The 20,757-nt window shown below is 38.6% G+C and overlaps 2 protein-coding genes across 4 annotated transcripts in view; one reads left to right on the forward strand and one right to left on the reverse strand.

The window, feature by feature from the left end:
- The window catches only part of ZUP1 (zinc finger containing ubiquitin peptidase 1), a 25,527-nt gene extending 12,708 nt beyond the window's left edge, over nucleotides 1-12,819 (forward strand). Inside the window, exons 8-11 of one of the 2 annotated variants that reach the window (XM_054722503.1) lie at nucleotides 1,495-1,646; nucleotides 3,142-3,362; nucleotides 3,576-3,639; nucleotides 12,768-12,819. In XM_054722503.1, coding sequence (XP_054578478.1) covers nucleotides 1,495-1,646; nucleotides 3,142-3,362; nucleotides 3,576-3,623 — 421 coding nt within the window. In that variant the 3' untranslated portion in view covers nucleotides 3,624-3,639; nucleotides 12,768-12,819. Of the gene's footprint in view, nucleotides 1-1,494; nucleotides 1,647-3,141; nucleotides 3,363-3,575; nucleotides 4,163-12,767 lie in introns of those variants that run through there. The other variant, XM_028143543.2, reaches the window with a different exon arrangement.
- On the reverse strand, nucleotides 6,196-16,863 carry RSPH4A (radial spoke head component 4A). 2 transcript variants are annotated; one of them, XM_008139034.3, is made up of 6 exons: nucleotides 16,196-16,863; nucleotides 13,338-13,572; nucleotides 10,723-11,463; nucleotides 9,371-9,518; nucleotides 8,120-8,237; nucleotides 6,196-6,492 (listed from the first exon to the last, which is right to left on the reverse strand). In XM_008139034.3, exons 1-6 carry the CDS (start codon nucleotides 16,861-16,863, stop codon nucleotides 6,264-6,266), a joined length of 2,139 nt encoding a protein of 712 aa, XP_008137256.2. In that variant the 3' UTR covers nucleotides 6,196-6,263. The 2 variants fall into 2 exon arrangements, with proteins under 2 accessions (XP_008137256.2, XP_008137263.2); XM_008139041.3 differs by lacking the exon at nucleotides 9,371-9,518 and having other exon boundaries at nucleotides 6,405-6,492.
- Nucleotides 16,864-20,757: the final 3,894 nt, after the last annotated feature.

A 20,757-nucleotide genomic window follows, 5' to 3' on the forward strand; every position in this document is an offset into this window, starting at 1 on the left:
GCTTTCAGTTTTCCATTTTTCAGAATTGTGTGACCGGTTCTTATCCGTCCCCATTCTCTTTGTCCTTGAGTGTTTAAGTCATTTCCTTCTTCAGTATTTTGTTGTTGGGTTTTCAAGAGGAAACAGAGATAGATGCCTTTGATCACCTTTAATGGAAAATTTGCCTTAAGCTTCATGACTCCATAGGTTCTTTTATGTTTGTTCCTAGGTAATTTATCCAGTGTTTTACACTATTTGTACCATATTAGTTGATAGATTTATTGCTAAATATATTTAAAATTTTTTAAATAACGAATGTGTGTATAACTTACTGGAACGATTTAAATTGAAGGGACTAGTTTTATGTCCTCTAAATTTTTTTTTCTTTCGTTTTTTCTTTATGCCAATCTGTTCACACATTCATATTATATGTACTATATCATGTTTGAGTGTTTATAAAAGTTTTAAGAAAAGGAAAATTTCCATCTAAAATACCTGATGTATCCAGCTTTTTCTTGGTACCTGAAATAGTTTAGTCTTCCTTCGAATAAAGCCTTTTTATTAATGAACCTGAATTTATTTGCTAGTTATTTAAATGTCTTCCTTTTGCACTCTATTAATTATACTCTGTTGGGTTCTATTTACATTCCTAAATATAAACACGCAGTCAACTGCTAACCCAAAAGTCATTTCTCCTTTTTAACAACTATCCAAAACTTGATTTCAACATTTAAAACTCAGTACTAATCAGTTTGAAAGTTACCAACATTAAACTTAATGAAGTTAAAATGACAACCATTACAGTTTGGAGATTTTATTGCCAATAGACACAAGGACAGGATATCTATGCTCTACTTTAAAGTGAAAATAAAGTATTTAAAGTGCTTTTGTTTATACCTGACTTTTTAAAATAGTTGTTGAAAAGTGTACACACTGGTTAAAATAATTTTGTTTATTCAAGGTTGACTTCCTCTTGAGGAAACAATACCACAACCGGAGTCTGGTGCCAAATAGGAGATCAATAGATAGGTGTATAGATGGGGTACACAGGTTTTTCTGATTTTTACAGGTATTCTTTTCTTTTTTATTATTGGAATTTGAGAGAGCTGACAGGAAAAAGTACTCAGGATATTTTTGATAAATGTGAATGGTTGTTGAGGAATTAAAATTAAAAGTTGGCTTCTAATTGATAATGAGGTTCAGAGGCTTTAGAATAAAGGCTATGTCTTGGATTTTTATGTAGGTGATTTTTAAAACTCTCATTTATTAATGGAGATTTTGCATGTCAGAAAATCTTTTTAACTTTAATTATCAGTCATCAACTTTATTATGAAGTTATTTATTTCCTCATAAAGTGACAGTTTTTTATATAAACAATAAAATTTGCATTTGTTTTCTTAGGAAAATAAGATAGAATTAGTTTTAAACTAAGAATTATTTTGTATTATTAATTCCACTGATGAAAATGATTTTTAAAATATTCTCTAAATAATTTATTCTGTCCATTTTTTCTAGGTGCCGCATTGTGGATTTTCACAAGTCAACTGGTCCTTTGGGTACGCACCCTCGCCTGTTTGAATGGATACTGAACTATTATTCTACAGAGAGGGAAGGGGGTCCAAAAGTAGTGTGTACATCTAAACCTCCTATCTATCTGCAACATCAAGGTTAGTGCAACTCAGAGATAATAACTGTAACTTACAAGTGTATCTTTATATGACAAAGAGTTAGCTTTTGCTTTAGGACAGGTTAAAAGTCTGATCATGGGGTGTATGGTGACAGTAGCCTGTCTGATTTTCATAGTTTCATTTTCATTTCCATCTATTCCTGGGTAATGAAAGATGATACCCCTGGTATCTTCAGAGCTGCTGGCTCACTCTTCCTTTATTGTTTATCCCTTATTTTTTTCAGGTCTTCCACCTTATCTAAAAGTTCATCTCATTATCCCAACTTCTCACCACTGACATTTCTTACTCCTTTTCCCTGCTTTATTTTTTTAGATATAGTATAGTATATACTTTCCTTACTTATCTTGCTTATAGAGTACTAGAGGCCCGGTGCACGAAATTCGTGCATGGGCGGGGAGAGGGGGGGGTGGGCGTCCCTCAGCCCAGCCTGCACCCTCTCCAATCTGGGACCCCTTGAGGTATGTCCTACTGCCTGGGATCAGGCCTAAACGGACAGTAGGACATCCTTCTCACAATCCAGGACTGCTGGGTCCCAACTGCTCACTTGCCTGATTGCCCATAACCACTTCTGTCTGCCAGCCTGATCACCCTCTAACCATTCCCCTGCCAGCCTGATTGATACCTAACTACTCCGCTGCTGGCCCGATTGCCCCCAACTGCCCTCCCCTGCAGGCCTGGTCACCCCTAACTGGCCTCCCCTGCTGGCCTGATCGCCCACAACTGCCCTCCCCTGCCAGCCATCTTGTGGAGGCCATCTTGTGTCCACATGGGGGCAGCCATCTTGTGTGTTGGAGTGGCAGTCAATTTGCATATTACTCTTTTATTAGATAGGATTTCTTCCTATTGTGATGTGAGTTCCATGAAGGCAGGAATGTTTGGTTTGCTTGCTCTGTATCACTGATTCCTGGACTAGTGCCCTGCACAGGCCTGTTTGACAAATGTTGAATGAGTGATCTGAATTGACAGGAATGAGGAAAAGTAATTGTTAGGAATTTCATCATTTAGCAATACACGCTGTAAAGCTTAACTTTTGAAATTCTAGTATATAGTATAAATTTATTTTTGTTTACCTTTTAGAACCATTAGAGTTTTGTTTTATGGTAGGTAATTTTCAAAACCTTTCAGTTGAGATCATTGAATAGGAAGGATCAAGGGATTAGGAAAGAAAAACTAAAATGTGTGACACAGTAGAAAATTGTTTGTAATGAAGCCTTTAGAGAACTAAAATTGAGCAAAGGAAAACTGAAAGTTAGGAAGTAGAACTGAATGCTTGTGTCTTAAGAATGAGCGAGGTCAGATAACTATGTCAGAGGGACTAACTATATTTATATTCTGAACACTAATTTGCACACACTCTGTATACGCAGAGAGAGTATTCAGTGTGTGTGTGTGTGTGTGTACATAGTTATTTATATCTGTATGTATGGCTGTAAGTAAATCATATACGTATAGCTGTTATTTTATTTTTTGATAGGTCATAGTCGAACAGTTGTTGGAATTGAAGAGAGAAAAAACCGAACGTTATGTTTACTAGTATTTGATCCTGGATGTCTGTCTCGAGAAATGCAGAAACTATTGAAGCAAGACATGGAGGCTAACAGTCTCAAGCAACTTAGGAAATTTGTGGGAAATTTAAAGCATAAACAGTACCAGATAGTGGCAGTAGAGGGCATTCTTACTGCAGAGGAGAAAATTGTAAGTCTTTATCTGGAATTTTATTTAATTTTTTTTATGGCTTGGATTTTAAATTGTTTATTTCTAATTTCTTAAATTCAAAATTGTAGTTTTACTTATGAAATTTTCTTTATCTTGAAATTATTTTTAGATTTTTAAAAATATTAGAATAATATGTATTCTAATTGATTTCTGCTTACAATTAACAATTTTTTTTTTTAATTTTGTTTCAAGGCCAGGAGACAAGCATCTCAAGTGTTTACAGCCGAGAAGATTCCTTGAAGAATTAAGCATTTCAGTGAGTGTGGAACTTCATGTCCCAATTCATATGTTAAATCCTTAATGCAACTTATGAACCTGTGAATTCTCTAAATACTCAACTTTTAGTTTCTAAAATGTCTAAATATATCATTAGTGATTCACTGTTTAGAAATTATTTAGAAAAATATCTTGTTTGCATTGTGGGTTTTGTATTTCTTACCCATGTTTCAGAAATGATTTTCTATTGTAGTCATATTTTATATTTATTGCATTCTTATGTTAGGTATGCTTAGTATTTTCCATGTATTAATTAGTTTAATATTCAAAATAGTTCTCTGAGACAAGTGTTATTATTAGTGTGTGAGGAAGCGGAAACTGCAAGATTAGTAATTTACCTGGAAAATTTTTCATAATCCCAGGCTGTCTTACTTTCAAATTCTTACCAATGCTTGGGTGTTGTGTACACAATGTAATATACAGATCATGTATCATAGAAATTACACTTGAAATCTATATCATATTAATCAGTGTCACCCCAATAAATTTAATCAATGTCACCCCAATAAATTTAATTAAAAACATTCTGTTTTCTTCTGTTGTAAAACATTTAATGAAATTCCCTTCTCACCTCCTAGAAATAACTTAATATTTAACAGGTGTCGCTCTGAAAAGAGGGATTTGCTTTTGTTCAATATTCACACTCTTACCTATACAACTGAGATTTAGAGTCTTGTGTTTAATGTGTCCTATAGTAAAGAAACTTTCAGATTCATGTTGGCTGTGCTGTGTAAGGTTGCAAAAAAGAATCCTACTCTGGCCAAATGAAGCAGAAGAAAATTCATTGAGAGATGATCAGAGAAGCTCACAGAATCCCCTGGTAACTAGGGCACTTTGCTGGAACCAAGGCAACTCCTCGACTGTGGTCTGATTCATAGCAAGAGCCGAGGAAGAATGTCTGCTCACAATTCAGATTCCCGAGAGGAATCTGATGCCAGGGTGTATGCCCTGGACAGAGGCAATTTCTAGAAAGGAAATCGGGGTAGATGAGGAAATGGATATTAAACAACAAAAAAGAAAAACAACAACTGCCTGTTATACCATGAAAAATGAACAAGAATGTACTTGAATGAAGTTTTATAAATATTCACTACACCATTGAATACTGAAAGTTGCATTCCAAGAATGAATAATATTGCCAGTTGGAAAATTCTAGAAATAATCCTTTCTAATATTTTGTCCTTCACACTAGTGACCAGGTTTCCCCTCATATCCCCATGCAGTTATCCTTTTTCATGCCATCATTACTTCTTACCTAGATAACCTGCTAACTGGACTCCCTGTCTTGATTCTCTGTCATCCATCTTCCTCACAGAAGCCAAATGTTCCTTACAAATATGATTTTGTCCCTTCCTAGTTGAGTCCTTTTCCCTGTTCATGTATAAAATCCGAACATCCCACACAACCTGGACCCTGCTTGCCTCTCCAGGCTCATCTCTCAAAGTGCCGCTCCTTTTAGCCCGAGTGGCTTCCCCAAAACATAGTTGGTGCTGCCGAGGACCTTGCTACCTTGAGTTCTCTGCCTCTTGGAAGTGCTTCCTGAACTGCACAATCTGAATAAATGCACCTTCGAAGTATTTGATAAGCAGTGTCTGTAGCTCAGTAATCTGCAGACTGCCAGTCAGTAGCCTCAGGGTGCCTAGCACATACAGGACTTAAAAATACATTTTTAGTGAATGAAAATACAGTTTTAGAGAAGTAGTGATAGAAAACATTACTCTGACGTCTCTGAATATCCCAGCAAGCCATCTCTGCAAACCAATTTCTATAAGATGAAAGACACGGAGGAAGTTCTTTAAGAAGTAACAAGTATCCTGTCGGGGGAGAGGGGGGGTGGTTAATTGTGGAAAAGGGAGACATGTAATACTTTAAACCAAAAAAAAAAAAAAAAATGAAAAAGAAGTAACAAGTAAAAAGGTTAAAAATTTGAGTGTTTCCAAAGGCTTTGAGCAGGTGATGGAATTATAAACTTAATATTTTTTTCCTTGATACCCCTTGATGCTCAAAAATATATTGAAGCCGAAGCTGGTTTGGCTCAGTGGATGGAGCGTCGGCCTGCGGACTGAAGGGTCCCGGGTTCGATTCCGGTCAGGGGCATGTGCCTTGGTTGCGGGCACGTCCCCAGTGGGGGGTGTGCAGGAGGCAGCTGATCGATGTTTCTCTCTCATCGATGTTTCTGACTATCCCTCTCCCTTCCTCTCTGTAGAAAATCAATAAAATATACTTTTAAAAAAATATATATATATATTGAAGTGCCCAAGAAGCTTTTGTGGGTTATATATTTTCATGTTTACCATATTAGGAATTAAACCTGAGACTTGAAAAAAATACAGAAGCACATATTCCATTGGTTGTGGCTATCAGAACAGTGATGTAGAACATGTCATTTAGCCTCTGCAAAATCCATTGAGCATCTTCCTATAAGTACATAATAATAATTCCAAACATAAAATTCCAAATTTGATAATTTCAGGGAATGGCATTTTGCCCATGAATATATATAATTAGAACCACATAAGTAGTATGTATGCATCAGTCTTATAAAACGGGGTCAGTTTTATTGAGTATATATGCTGCTGAAGTGAGCACCCAATTTTATTTTCATTAGTCATAATCATCTTCATCTTCCTCGGTGTCTTCGTTTTCCTCGGCTGGAAGCGCCGCGGCTTCCTGTGCAGCCCTGAAGGCCTGCTCCTCTTCCACACTGGGGTCATCCGCTTCTGTAATTTCTGGTCCACTGGGGTATTCTTGACTAGCTGATGGTGGAACTGGAGGTGCATAGCTGTCTGGACTATATTTATGACCCCAGCCTATGTAGAGATTTTCAAACTTTCTATAAGTTAAAAAAAAGTGTAGATGGTCATTCTGTTATTTTTTTTTTTTTTTTTTTTTTTTTTTTTAGTAAGAAAAGTTGACCTTCCTCTCCTGTAATGATAAAGTACTTAAAATATCATGGTCCCATAATTTCAAAGCAATATATTTAAAATGCATTAGAGATGAACTACCCCTAAATGATTCTTCCAGCACAGGGCATTTCTATGATCCGAACTGCTTAAGCTGGTCAAGAAAACCATGGGGCCTGACCCTGTCAAAATGTACCCTTCACCCAAACCATAGCCTTTGATCATTTAATTATTTTCGGGGCGGGTGAGGGAGATTTACTACTTTCATTAGTTAGGAAGAATTTAAAAATTTCCAACCTAGTCTGGTCAAGGCACATGCACTGTTGTGGGCTTGGTCCCCAGTAGGGGGCGTGCAGGAGGCAGCTGATCAATGATTCCCTCTTATTACTGTTTCTCTCCCTCTCTTCCTCTATGAAATCAATAAAAGAAAATATATTTTTTTAAAAGTTTCCAACCTAGCAAATGCTTGGCTATGGGAGGAGTGGGCTTGTGGTTGAAGACCTATGTGATTTTCCCCGCCCAACCATGGGCAAGCACAAAGGCTTTTCCCGGCATGCCTCACAGGACAATTGCTCTCTCAGCTCCAATTTGGTGCAGTCAGCGCAGTCTCGGGAGTGGCAGTCAAGGACTCTGGCCCCTCTGGCCTGTCATGCTCTTCACATATTTCCGTTCCTAGCTCAGATGCCGTCACTCCTAGGTCTCTAGACCTTCAGTAGAGCTCTAAGGGTACCTCTGCTAAGGCCCCCTTATGGGGCGGGGGGAGGTGTTAGGAGAGAGAAGGGGAAACCTTAAAAACACTCTTCCCCACTCAGTATCCACTACTTTTCCCTAGCTCTCCCCCATTTCCCCTGGCGCCCTGGTCCATAAAACTGCAAGAGCCTTATGTCAGGGACTCCTCTGGCAGTGAGATGACACCCACATCTGTGCTGATCCACCTGACCTTCCACAGGTGCCATTCCCTGGGGAAAAAATGGAAAGGGGGCGGGAGGTGGGGGAGGAAACGAGTGCTTTCTCTTGCTTATACTGTCACAGTGCTTTCTCTCTTTTTCATTTTTGGGTTGTTACGTTAAAGACTACTCTGACATTTAGCAGCTCAGCTCTCCAGCTCAGCTTTTAACGCTGGATTATTAGGTAAGAAATGGAAGCATAACACACAAGGAAATGAGGGCATTTAGTATCCTCTTCATCCTAGTTCTCTTGAAAATGATAGCCTAAATAATACATATTTTTAAGTATCTTTTATCAAGGTATCCAACAAAAAATAATGAGAGATTTAAACTAATTTAAACACTGCTTAGAATGACTTCAATTGAGTGAATATCAATTATTCAATTGAAAACCATATTTTAGCTTCATTAATTAAATAATTCAGAAAAGGCAGAAGTCTAAATTACTCTAATATTCTAAATTTGATGCTTTACTGTATAATACAGAAGTTTGAATAGATCTTGCTAAAAATGAGTTAAAACAATAATACCCTAAGATTCCAGGGGTAACTTACACTTTCCAGAACTTAAGTAATCACAATAATAACTTTGAAAGTTGTCAGACACTTACTTGCCATTGCAAAAGGCATAGGCTCCAGGCCAAAGGTTGGATCTGAGAACAGCAATAGCATACTGAGGAATGAGGTTTGAAGATAGTCGTGTTGTCCAAGGTGGTGTATTCTGGATCTCTATAAATCAGTGAGAAAATCAAAAGCTTAATGCCTACATAGACAAGGACATACTGTATAACAGAGAAGCTATTTTTGTAAATCATAAAACACAAACACATTTGACATAGAAAGAGAAGTTAAACACCAGCAACTTAACATAAAACCAGGAGGAATTTTATGAACATTGTGGAGCAATGAAATTTGAGTGTTTATACACTATATAATAATGTCAAGTGTTTATGGTCATCTGTCCATGGTGTGCAGAATGCAAGACAAGAAAGATACATAAGATAACTATCAGCATTTCAGTAAGAGCTGCAGCCAACGTATTTCCTCCCTGTGTGGCACTTCTTTCATTTCTGTCAGAGAACGGTGGTGGTTTGGCCAGCTACATTCTTTATTCCACACATATACTATAGTGTGTGTGTGTGTGTGTGTGTGTGTGTGTGTGTAGACATGTAGATACAGTATATTATATACACACTAGTGGCCCGGTGCACGAAATTCGTGAGCCTGGCCTGTGCCCTCTCACAGTGCTGGAGCCCCGTGATCGATTGCCCCAAAGATGTAGGCCCCGCCCACCCATCCAGGGCTCCTCAATGGATTGCCCCAAAGAGGTAGGCGGGAGCTGGAGGTCCCCGCCTCTGCGGCGCATGTGGGGCCGTGTGGAAGCCATGCAGAGCAGCCACAGGGACCCGCCTCCTCCTTGCGAGGCGGCAGGGATTCTCCACCTCCTCCACAACGACCCGCCTCCTCTGGACGAGGCTGCTGAGATGCTGGGACCAGCGTCCACTGCACACAGCCATCTTGTGACAGCGTGAGGGCATCACGGCGTCAGGACATGACAACCACCTAGGTATAGATAGGATATATACACATATACCATATATAAAACATATAGTACATTATATATACTATGTACTAGTATACCCTCTATACATACTAGTAATATTACATAGTATATGTACATGTAGTATTACACATATAGTATATGTGTATATAGAATTAAATATACGTAGTATGTGCATATGTGAATACATATATGTATACTATGCATGTAGTATAGTAATATTACATAGTATACATATGCACAGTATAGGTATATATAGTATAATATACACAGTAACAACATAAAGTTTATGTAAAATTACCTAAATCTTCAGAGATTGGGGTCAAGAGAGGAGGCCCCACTTCCTGTTCCATGTAGTCAGGCTCTTCTTTTTCTTCTTCTTTTTCTTCATCATCTTCTTCCTCTTCCTCTTCACTTTTTTGTATAGGGTTGAACCAATTACAGCGACCCTGAGTATGAATATTGCAAGATGAGGATCTTAAAATATAAGAGTATTCATTTGGATTGATGAAATTATCTGCATAAGGTTTCACTGTGTGGGAATTTAATCATTCATTCATTCATTCAACATACATTTACCAAGTGCTATTATGATCTAGGTTTTTTTTCAAGCAAAAGATTGTACTATATATTTCAAGAATCTGCCAATTACTTGAAGTTACAGAACAGGTATATTTTAAAATTAGCAGTGCCTTAGTTTAAAAAAAAAAAGCAATAGTGCATTTTACTTATTTGTAATAAATAATATATAAGAAAGAGATAATGTAACATTAATAAAAATTATATAAGATTAGGTATGGAGGTTTGGGGTTATAATTTCTCACCTGATTAACTCTTATCTATAGATATAAGAATATCTCATATGTAGGTCCAAGTATAAAGATTTTCTACCTGCAGATGAGTGATTAAAAGGATGAACTCTGGATCCATTATAAAGATTTTCTACCTGCAGATGAGTGATTAAAAGGATGAACTCTGGAGCCTACTCACATCTGACCCTGTTGCTTATTAGTCATATTACTTCTTTTACATTTCCTAAAGTCTGCCTCAATTCCCTCGTCTGCAAAATAAGGATAATATTATTTTTTAAAACATCTTTATTGTCGAAAGTATTACAGATGTCCCCCTTTTTTTCCCTTTGACCCCTTCCACCCCACACCCACCCCCCAGGTCTTCACCCCACTATTGTCTGATACTTTTTATTCAGTTATGATTATGAAATGAGGTAATGCATATAAAAAGCTATTAAGAGCACCTAGCAGAATATGTGCTATATTGCTGCTATTTAGCACTGTTTGCTTGTTTTTATTTTTATTATATTTTTTATTGTTCTTGGCATAAAATCTCCATGTATTATAGAAATAGAATTTTTTAAAAACGGTTCCCAAAATTAGTTTCACAACACACAAAAACCTTGATCCTTAAATAATTTGTCCAATACTCCATAGAAATGATTATCTTATTTCTGTTTGGAAATAAAATCTGTTTGAAGATCCCAGGTCTATATTACTTGGCAATTATTAAGTACTCTGTGCTTTTGCTTGATTTTTAATGGCCTCTTTGTCTAGAGTCTGAATATATGTACGCATTATAAACTGAATTTAATAAATATGTGCTGATTGGCTGATAGATTGAGAACTGCAAAGCCCCTACCTGAGGGAGAATATGTTGTACATGATGAACCCAATTGGATAGGGATTCCACTAGATCAATCACTTGGATGCCTTCAAAATCAGGGTTTTCTTCAAAGTTATCTCGCCCACTTTCTACTTCTTCCTCCTCCTCTCCTTCCTCTTCACCAAACTGATAGAATCCTAAAGGGCTGACATGGGTCCCTGCTGAAATTCTGGCAATTTGTGCTCGTAGGTAATTACTCTCATTTCCTGGGAAAGGTGGGTAGCTTATGATGGGAGAATCCAATCGCCCAGTGAAAAATTTCTTGATTTTTCTTGCAATAACAATTTGTGCAGGTGTAACTGATGGTAACTTCACCCATGGTCTTCCTGGTTCATTGCAAACAAAATAAACATATCTGTTGGCACCTGTTCTGCTTTCTTCTTTCGGTACGGGCTGTGGGGCCTTGTAAATGGACCTTGGTAATTCATCCTCATCATCATCTTCACCTTCACTCTCTCCATTGTCCCTCTCATCAGTTACATCTTCCTCTTCCACCTCCTCTTCATCTTCTCCCTCATGAAATTCCACTTCAGCTACAATATAATTCATTTCCCGACCCAAGATCTTGCCCCAGAAACGGCATCTTTGGATTGGGTGGGTGTCCGTAAGCTGCTTGAGGGCAAGAAATATGCGATAAATCTCATCTGTGCCCAAACCAACTCCAGCTTGTTCAAAATAAAATGCTGACTCCATTACATTTGGGAGAGAGGGTTCTGCCTGGGAATACAAATGCTGTGGTTAACATGTTATCCATAAGAGACCTGCTTGCTTCCTGTTTCCCTTTTAAACATCTTGATATTAGCTCTACTTTCTGTCCACACCATGTCTTTGACATTTCTTTCAAGATTTAGATCACTTCATTAATTTGCAAATTTCATTCATCTCACTTATAAAGGTAGCTTCTGCCATTGTGTTTTACACTCATCATTATAATAATCTTATTGTGTGTACATATCTTAGGCAGAGAAAATTTAATAATTATTATGAAAAATAAATATGCAACATCCCCTGTTTATAAAAAATGTTTAAGTGGCCCCTTTACTACCTTGAAATAGTAAAATATACTATAACCAATCTACACATATATTTTTTAGAAAATGTTTACATATGTAAATGTATATATTTATACAGGTATATCTCATTTTATTGTGCTTTGCTCTACTGTTCTCTGCAGATACCGCATATTTTACTAATCAACAGCAGTTGCTCAGTTCATGTCTCTATGTCATATTTTGGTAATTCTAAGAATATTCAAACTTTTTCATTATTATATTTTTACTAGTGGCCTGGTACACAAATTCATGCACATTGAAAGGAAATTAACTAGAAGAAATATTTTAATATCATTATTTGCCCTTTCTCTATAATAGAAATGTCAACCAAATTCACCATCGGCAATGACAGATCAAAACACATGCATGCGATTGGCGCCAGCAAGAGCTTTATATGTATCGCGCATGTGCCAGTCAACTTAGCCTTTTATAGATATAGAATAAACTTGCTTAATTAGACCTGCTTTCTGATTTAGCTAAACTCTTTCCAGCCCAGTGAAGCACCCCAACTTCTCTTTCAGGTAATTGTCAACAACACAGCAGTAAATATCAACACAAAGCAAATTATTATTGTAGATCACACAGGGAGAATAAAGGGTAAAATATTTAACTGCAGCAGTGTTTTAGTATTTTCTGTGCAGTGACAAAACCTGAAGTCATTTTCAAGGTTCATCATTTCTTTCTTTTTTTTTAATATATTTTATTGATTTTTTACAGAGAGGAAGGGAGAGAGATAGTTAGAAACATCGATGAGAGAGAAACATCAATCAGCTGCCTCCTGCACACCCCCTACTGGGGATGTGCCCACAACCAAGGTACATGCCCTTGACCAGAATCGAACCTGGGACCTTTCAGTCCGCAGGCTGACGCTCTATCCACTGAGCCAAACCGGTTTTGGCAAGGTCCATCATTTCTTACTTCTTTTCAGTCAGGTCAAGTTTCTAAGCTTTCTAAATCTCCATTTTCCAGCTAATGAAAAGACAATAAGATTCCACCGAGTCTTCTATCTACCTACTCCAGGACTTCTGTGAGGATCAAATGAGATGAGGCACAGGAAAACGCTTCACAGACATTTGGTTAAATGTTTGCACCTGGCTATAAGGCAAGTCGTGTTCCTGGGCTGAAGAAACTGCAAGGAGGCTAGTCGCTAGGGAGAGGAAGCCGGGCATTGCTTTGTGACATCATTACCCCACACCCACAGCCACCATCTCCGGGCTGGGCTGGGCTGTGGGCCACATTTTGTGCCATGGGGTCTTGGCAGCATCACCTGCGATTTGGTGGGCTATTGCTCGGGGGTGGTGGCGGGGCCTGTGTCCCACCTGGGGGAAGCCAAGTGTTGCTTTGTGAGCACCAGGTCTGTGGTGCCGTTTCTTTGTAAATGGTCAGTGCACGTCACCACAGCTCCTACACTGAGCAAACGAGGTTGAAAATGCTATTTAGCGAGCCAGAAGAGAGTATTGATATGAATTTAAAGCCACACCCACTCACCTCAAATCAAACCTTAGGATTGAACTATTCAGATTTACAGAGGTGACTTACCATTTCGTCTTCCAGTTCTTGGTCAGGTCCTTCCAAATTTCCCTGGAGAAAAAGAGCCTTTTGCTTCTCTGCTATTTCATATGTGGGAAGCATCTCATTCTCGTTTTGGAGTGTATCTAATTTTTTACTAAAATGTGCCATCTTTACATCCTGGCTAATATTTTCAATGATGTCCACAGCATTTTCAGGACGCTCGTCTAAGATCCTGGTCAGCATATTAGAAAGATGGTCATATCTATCCGAAAAGAGAAAATTCCAGGTATTACCCACGTCAAAAGTGTTTGAAGAAGCATTTCATGCAGACTCAGGGAGCTGGTGTTTAGGAAACTTCAACAACTCAAAACCTTCAGAAATTTTAAGTGAATAAACATGGTAACTTCCACTGCCAGAAAAACCTATTCTAGAATTTTCCTTCAAAAATATCTCCAATATGATATGAATAATTAAAATATTAAAGGAAAACATATTATAGAAAGATACATATTTTATATCAGGAACATTTCACATTTTTTTTGAGATTGAAATCTCTTAGTTATATATTTTAAAGTGATTAACATTTTTCTTTTTCTTTTTTTATACCTTAACTTCTTTTCCATCCCTTTCCCCACCCTTGGCAAATCCAATTTGATTTCTAAATCCTACTGACTTTCTTAAGATATGTGCTCTTCCGTTTCATTTCCTAAGCCAATTATCTACTTCAGTGTACTTTAAACCTATTAGAAATACATTTCATATTGCAACCCCTGCCCACATGCAACTGAAAGAGAAGGGTCATAAATATTATTCACCTTTATTAAAATGTAACACATCTAATACAGCATTTTTGTTCTATTAAAAACATTGTCCAGCCGAAACAGGTTTGGCTCAGTGGATAGAGCGTTGGCCTGCGGACTGGAGGGTCCCGGGTTCGATTCCGGTCAAGGGCATGTGCCTTGGTTGCAGGCACATCCCCAGTAGGGGGTGTGCAAGAGGCAGCTGATCAATGTTTCTCTCTCATCGATGTTTCTAACTCTCTGTCCCTCTCCCTTCCTCTCTGTGAAAAATCAATAAAATATGTTTTTAAAACAAAACAAAAAAAACAACAACATTGTCCTAGCTTTTTATTTCATAACTGTATTAGTGAAGCTGCCTCTAACCTCCCATTAATTCATTACATTTTATACAAAATGGTGAAAGTGTGCCTTTTCAAATACCAGACTTACAATGTGAATTTAAGACCTGAATTGTCTGTCAATGTGCTCTCAGATTAGATAGAAACTCCTCTGACCAATAAGGAAACTTGCACAAATTTTCTCTCTGACAGTTAAGCATTTTATCTCTCCGATTTCATTTCTAATAATTAGTTCAGTGACAACTTCTGCCCCAGGGAGATAAATCTACTTCAAATCACTTCAATATAATTGCTAAGTCCTCCCTGAGAGCCTTTGCTTGCTGTGTCCCATTTATATCATTTCTCTCAAGAAATTATTTGAAACCACTCTGTCCTCAGGTCAGCCCTGAAAATCATTCTTCCTCAGTGTAGAGTGGGCCTTTCTGAGATCACAAATACGCTGCTTTGTGTTTGTGTAAATGATAGACTTCCCATTCAGCAACTGCTTTTGGTTCTTACATCGTCAAAATTAGGTCTTTGTTTTTGTTTGTTGTTATCTCAATATATGTCAAATAGGGTCTGCATACAAGAGAGTGAGGTTTATTTTTAGGAAGGAGTTTTTAACGACTGGCTCTAAAGTGCTTAGAAGAAAACAGAGACTATTAAGATATTCATTTATTACCTCAGAGACTGAGCATTTGGAAATGAAATAAAAGTTAGATACTTAAGCAATGTCCACTATAAAAAAAAATCAGTAGCCCTAACTGTTTTGGCTCAGTGGATAGAGTGTTGGCCTGCAGACTGAAGGGTCCCAGGTTCGATTCTGGTCAAGGGCATGTACCTTGGTTGCGGGCACATCCCCAGTAGGGAGTGTGCAGGAGGCAGCTGATCGATGTTTCTAATCTCTATCCCTCTCCCTTCCTCTCTGTAAAAAATCAATAAAATATATATATTTTTAAAAATCAGTAAAGGAAGCTTCCCCATTTTGTGTTTTTGTACTGGGTTTTAAATAATTAGTGAGATCTCCAGTATGTATAATGATTCTTTTGGACTTTTAACCAAGTTTGTAAATTCCTGCTTGTTATTTAACCCAGGGCATTATGATGATAGTTTATATGAGAGATTCAAGTAGAATCCACTATTGAGCAGCAGATCACATCCCTAAAACTTAAGTAAATTGTAGTTTAAGACAGTAATTTGTAAATAACATTTTAAATTGTCAATGTAGAGTTTTGTGAAAATATTAAAATGTTTTATTCTTTAGACCTTAAAATTATGGTGACTAATCCCCCCGGTTTGCCCAGACTAGGAGTTTCTTAAGATGCAGAGCTTTCAATGCTCACATCAGGATAGTTCCAGAAAAACATATAACTGGTCACCGAGGACTGGCCTGGTGAGAACTCAAAACCAAGCCATGCGAGCACTTTGCTGCTTATATTAGAGCCAGGTGCTCCCTCACTGCAGAAAGCTACTTTTACAAGCTTCCTGAAGAGACGCTGGGACTTCGCTATCTCTTTGGTCTCTTTCAAACCCAAGATTCCACAGTTCCTAGGTTTTGTTTCTCTGTGCCGAGGGTCTTTAAAGAAGCTAGAAGAATCCCCACCAATGACCTATTTTGCGCCCTGTGATGCAAAGTTATTAAGCCACTAACTCATACTAATACAGACTTTTCAAGTATATTTCCCCATAGAAACACACTCTCACCCCGAGATACTCACACCCCCTTTTCTTTGCCATACTTTTCTCTCTCTTTCCCTCCAGGACTTACAGATTTAAGCCTGACTTGCTACTGGTCTTCAGTAGGTAAGCCTTAGCACTCTGAATGGCCATCTCAAGCATGCTGGGGGCCGCTTCAGGCTCAGGCTCAGGCTCATCCAGGTGGTGTTGACTGTCTGAGTCTTCCTCCTGAAAAATGTCAGATCGCAGGTCTTCTTGTTTAGAGTTGTTACCGTTCGCGTCCCTCGGCTCATACAGGTGACTGTCCGTTTGCTGAAACTGTTGAAAGGCGTTCCCCTTTGACTGGCATGTTTGATGAGGAGTTGATGCTCCTTTATCAGATGATTGTTGCCAGTGGTCAGGGCGAGGTGTCCCGGCTTCAGGAATCCCACTCGTGGTCTTGTCTGACTGCCACGGTGCAGCAAGGTGCTGTCCGGACAGAGCCAGAGGAGGAGAGGAGGAGGGCTCCCGAGGAGGCGAAGGTGGGGATGCACCTGGACCCGCGAGGTCATCCACAGGTGGGCTGCTCCGGGCCGGGCTCCGAGGCGGGCTGCTCCCGGGCTGGGGCCCAGGGTCAGGCCCCTGCTCTGACTCCGGGTGTTCAGATAATCCAGGCTGAGGATCTTGGGCAGAACCTGCTGTCATTTCGTCCCAGGGCCTCCCTTCTTCCCCCGATTCCTGATTTTCTTTTTCTTGCTCCAGGGCAGTGGAGTCTTCCATAGAAGGAATCAAGGGGGGAAAAAACACACTTCTGGATGAAAGGGATTGTGCAGATGTGCAAAGAGTCAAAGCAGGACAGTCGCTTTGCTGAGGTCTGCTAAGCGATTTCTGGGTCCTATTTGCTCTGCAAGTTGCAGCGTCCTATCTCCATAGCAACCCCGGGCAGGGTTCTGCCGGGAGCAGCAATGGAGCTCACCTGTTGCCAGGATTCTAGGGAGGAGACCAAGAAAGAGGAAAATCCTGGATGTGTGATTTGGCGGAGCCTCTGCTCCTCTTCCTAGCTCAGCCAATCCGACCTGCAGTCGACCCAGTCGTGGCTGGAAACCTGAGAAAGGGTAGGGCCCTAGAGCACGGAGGAGGGGGAGCCACGACCCAGCGCAGAGGATTTTCTTTCAAGTCTGATAGATTGATTCCAGCAGCGCAGTGAGGGGCGAGTTGTTCCTTAGTAGAGGGACAGTGCATTTACAGAGCTTTACAGAGTGTGCGTGCGTGTGTGTGTGTGTGTGTGTGTGTGTGTGAGTGTGAGTGAGAGAGAGAGAGAGAGAGAGAGAGAGAGAGAGAGAGAGAGAGAGAGAGAATCTTGAGGGACAGGTGACCATGAGACTCCAGTGTGCAGATCAGGAGAGGCCAAGACTAACACTTAGAAGACAAAGGTGTCTCATCGCGCGAACCAAAGAACCAAACTCCGGGAAATTTTTGGAGAATAAACAAAGAAATCCTACTTTTGTTCTTCCCCCTCATATGGAATCTGCAGATGAATAGGCAGATATTACCTCCAAGAAGGCAATGCAGAAGGTGACCCTATATAAATAAGAGCGTTCATGGGTTACCTGTTTTGTAATAACTGAAATCCAAATTAACCTTAAAGCTACATTTGATAGTATAATCCTTATTTAGAATATAAATGTGAATTCATAATTTTGCAATATGTAAGGTCATGACTATGGCTATTAACTCATGTTATCCGGTCTCCAACATGAAGAAGGATTGGACCATATCTGGCATTGACTATAAACTGTAAATTAATTAAATACTTTAATGTTAATTTGTACTGTATCTCGTTTAAAAAAATAAACCAACTAACACTTGGTATTTGACACTGCATTGATATGATTTCCAATTAGCAGCATGTTGGTCATAAATTCTAACTTTATGGAAGAATTATACTATTTATCTCCCCTCACACCCAACTGGGTGGGAGAAGCACAGAACCCTTCAATAATTTCATAAAAGCTGTGGACCTTTACCCCAAAATACACATGGGTGCATACAGCAAGATGTTGCATGTAATGTCTGCTGGTTCAGGGACTCCTTGAAGTCAGATTGCCTGGATTAGAACTCTTGAAATTCTTCCAAAAACAAAATAAAAGATAAACTAGAATTATAATATATTGGATGAATATAGCTTATAGACAAATTAAATGATGACAGTAATGTAATAAGAGACAAAAGAGGGGAATTGAGAATACTCTTAAAAATTCCTGCACTAGCCCAGCTGGTGTGGCTCAGTGGTTGAGCATCAACCTATGAACCAGGAGGTCACAGTTCAATTCCCAGTCAGGGTACATGCCTGGGTTCTGTGCTCAATCCCCAGTAGGGGCATGCAGAAGGCAGCCAACAGATGATTCGCTCTCATCACTGAAGTTTCTCTCTCCCTCTCCCTTCCTCATGGTAACATTTTGCATAACTATAATACATGATCCATATCAGGAAATTGACATTGGTACAGTTTCCAGAGCTTATTCAGACTTCGCCAGTTTTACAAGCACTCATGTATGTGTGTGTGTGTATATAGTTCAATGCAATTTTATCAAATGTATAGTAATCACCACCGCAATTCTGGCAACTAGTAATCTGTTCTCCATCTCTTCAATTTTATTTCAAGAATGTTAAATAAATGTAATCACATAGTATATGGCTATTTGAGACTGACTGAGAACATACTTTTAAAATATACTTACCTAAGGTCTTTTTAGATAGAAATTTGTTTTAGGTTATCAATGAGTGAAATGATTAGAAAGTCCTTTATTTTGTTTTTGTTTTATTTTAATTGATTTTATTGGGGTGGCATTGGTTAATAAAATTATACAGGTTTCAGGTATACAATTCTATAATACATCATCTGTGTATTGTATTGTGTGTTTACCACCCCAAGTCAAGTCTCCTTCCATCATCACTTATTCCCCCTTTACCTTCTACCTCCCCCCTCCCTCTGGCAATCACCATACTGCTGTCTGTGTCCATGAGTCTTTCTTTTTTTAGTACATAGGTTTGATTTACTCTCAGGTCGTCACGTTTCCCTTTAAGTTAGGCAATAACTTATTCTTTCATCCACAAATTTACCCAGTGACTGTTACATTCCGGGTACCGTTCTAAGAACTGAACAAAATAGATTTTTTTTTTTTTAAATCTGTTTTCCTAGAACTAACATACTAGTGGGGAAAGACAGACACTAAACAATGAATATAGTACATAATCACATTGTTTTGTGTATTAAAAGGTGATAAATGTTCTGGAAATAAAAAAGTAATGTAGAAAACGAGTAATCAGAGGAAGTGTCGGAGGGACACTGGGGAGGTTGCATTATCAGATAGGGTAGTCAGGGTAGGCCTCATGAACACAGTGGTAGGCAGAAATGAATGGAATGTGTAGTGAAAAGAGTTTTGTCTCGTGTTTCTACTTGATTCCTGAACATCTTCCCCAAGTTGTTTAATCTATAAATAGAAACACTCATGTATCTTTGAGCAGTACCTGCCTGATAGAGTCCTTATTCACACATTTGTTACATTGTGGGCCTTTACGCTGGTACGTACATTGTCTTCTCTTCATCATGGGATTCATCTGGGATCAACTTGAACCACTTCAGAAGCCTAGAAGCACTGTACTAAAAATCAGCAAGTTTCTTGAAACACAGCTGACTAATGAGGGTGTGAAATCCATAGTGAAAAAGGCTACTTTTAAAAACATGAAGACCCTAGAGCAAAATATGACATGGTTACCTACACTCTTGGAAGGACAGAAAATCAAAAGTTTTCTCAATAAGGTATCAGAACGGTCTTTGAAATAGCCTCTCTGTAGATGGGTTTTGCTGAAGTCTTCTCTCTCTCCCGGAATTTCCTGTGACTTGCCTTGGTGAGCCAGTCAACTGTGATTTGACAACTGCCAGGCACTGTTTGGAAACCTAATTCTCTCAAAAGGATGCTCTAGCAAATTGGTCTCAACTTTGGATATAAAAAATAAAGCAAAATATATATAATTTATAATTCAATGAGGGTTGATAGATATGTGACCTGGTTAACTAAAAATGTAAAGTTAGCATACACACTATGTATACCATGTCTGGAATTAAAACAATGCTTGGATTTTTAATATCTTCCGTATATGATGACGCTCTGATACTCTTTGTCTTTGTGGTAAGATTCACCTCTGGACTGAAGTTTACACTATTGACCTTATTTGGATCTTTGATTCCTGGGTTGACCTTCCTTAACTAACATTGCACAGATTAACTGTTCTATATATTAAAAAGTCACTTTTTTTACATGGCCGAGTCACTTTTAATACTAATTATTCACATGAATGATGTGGTGGACTTTTACCAGTTACTTTTCCATGTATTCTGAGGGTTCTTATAAGAGGGAGGATATGATGGTGATATCAGAGCCCAAACAAGGTACAGCTCATATTATCCCTAGTTCTTTACTACAGTTTGATGGATCTCAAACTAATAATGAGACATTTATCACTTTCCCCCCCATTCATTGTGAGTCTGGGTACTTAACATAGCACTGATGGAAGACCACAAACTCTTTTTTATCTTGGGTACATTTTGTTTATCATCCTAGGCATAACATACTTGAGAGCATCTTTCTTCTCCTTTATGAATTGCCAACA

Source organism: Eptesicus fuscus, chromosome 10, assembly GCF_027574615.1.
Source record: "Eptesicus fuscus isolate TK198812 chromosome 10, DD_ASM_mEF_20220401, whole genome shotgun sequence".
NCBI classification, from domain to species: Eukaryota; Metazoa; Chordata; class Mammalia; order Chiroptera; family Vespertilionidae; genus Eptesicus; species Eptesicus fuscus.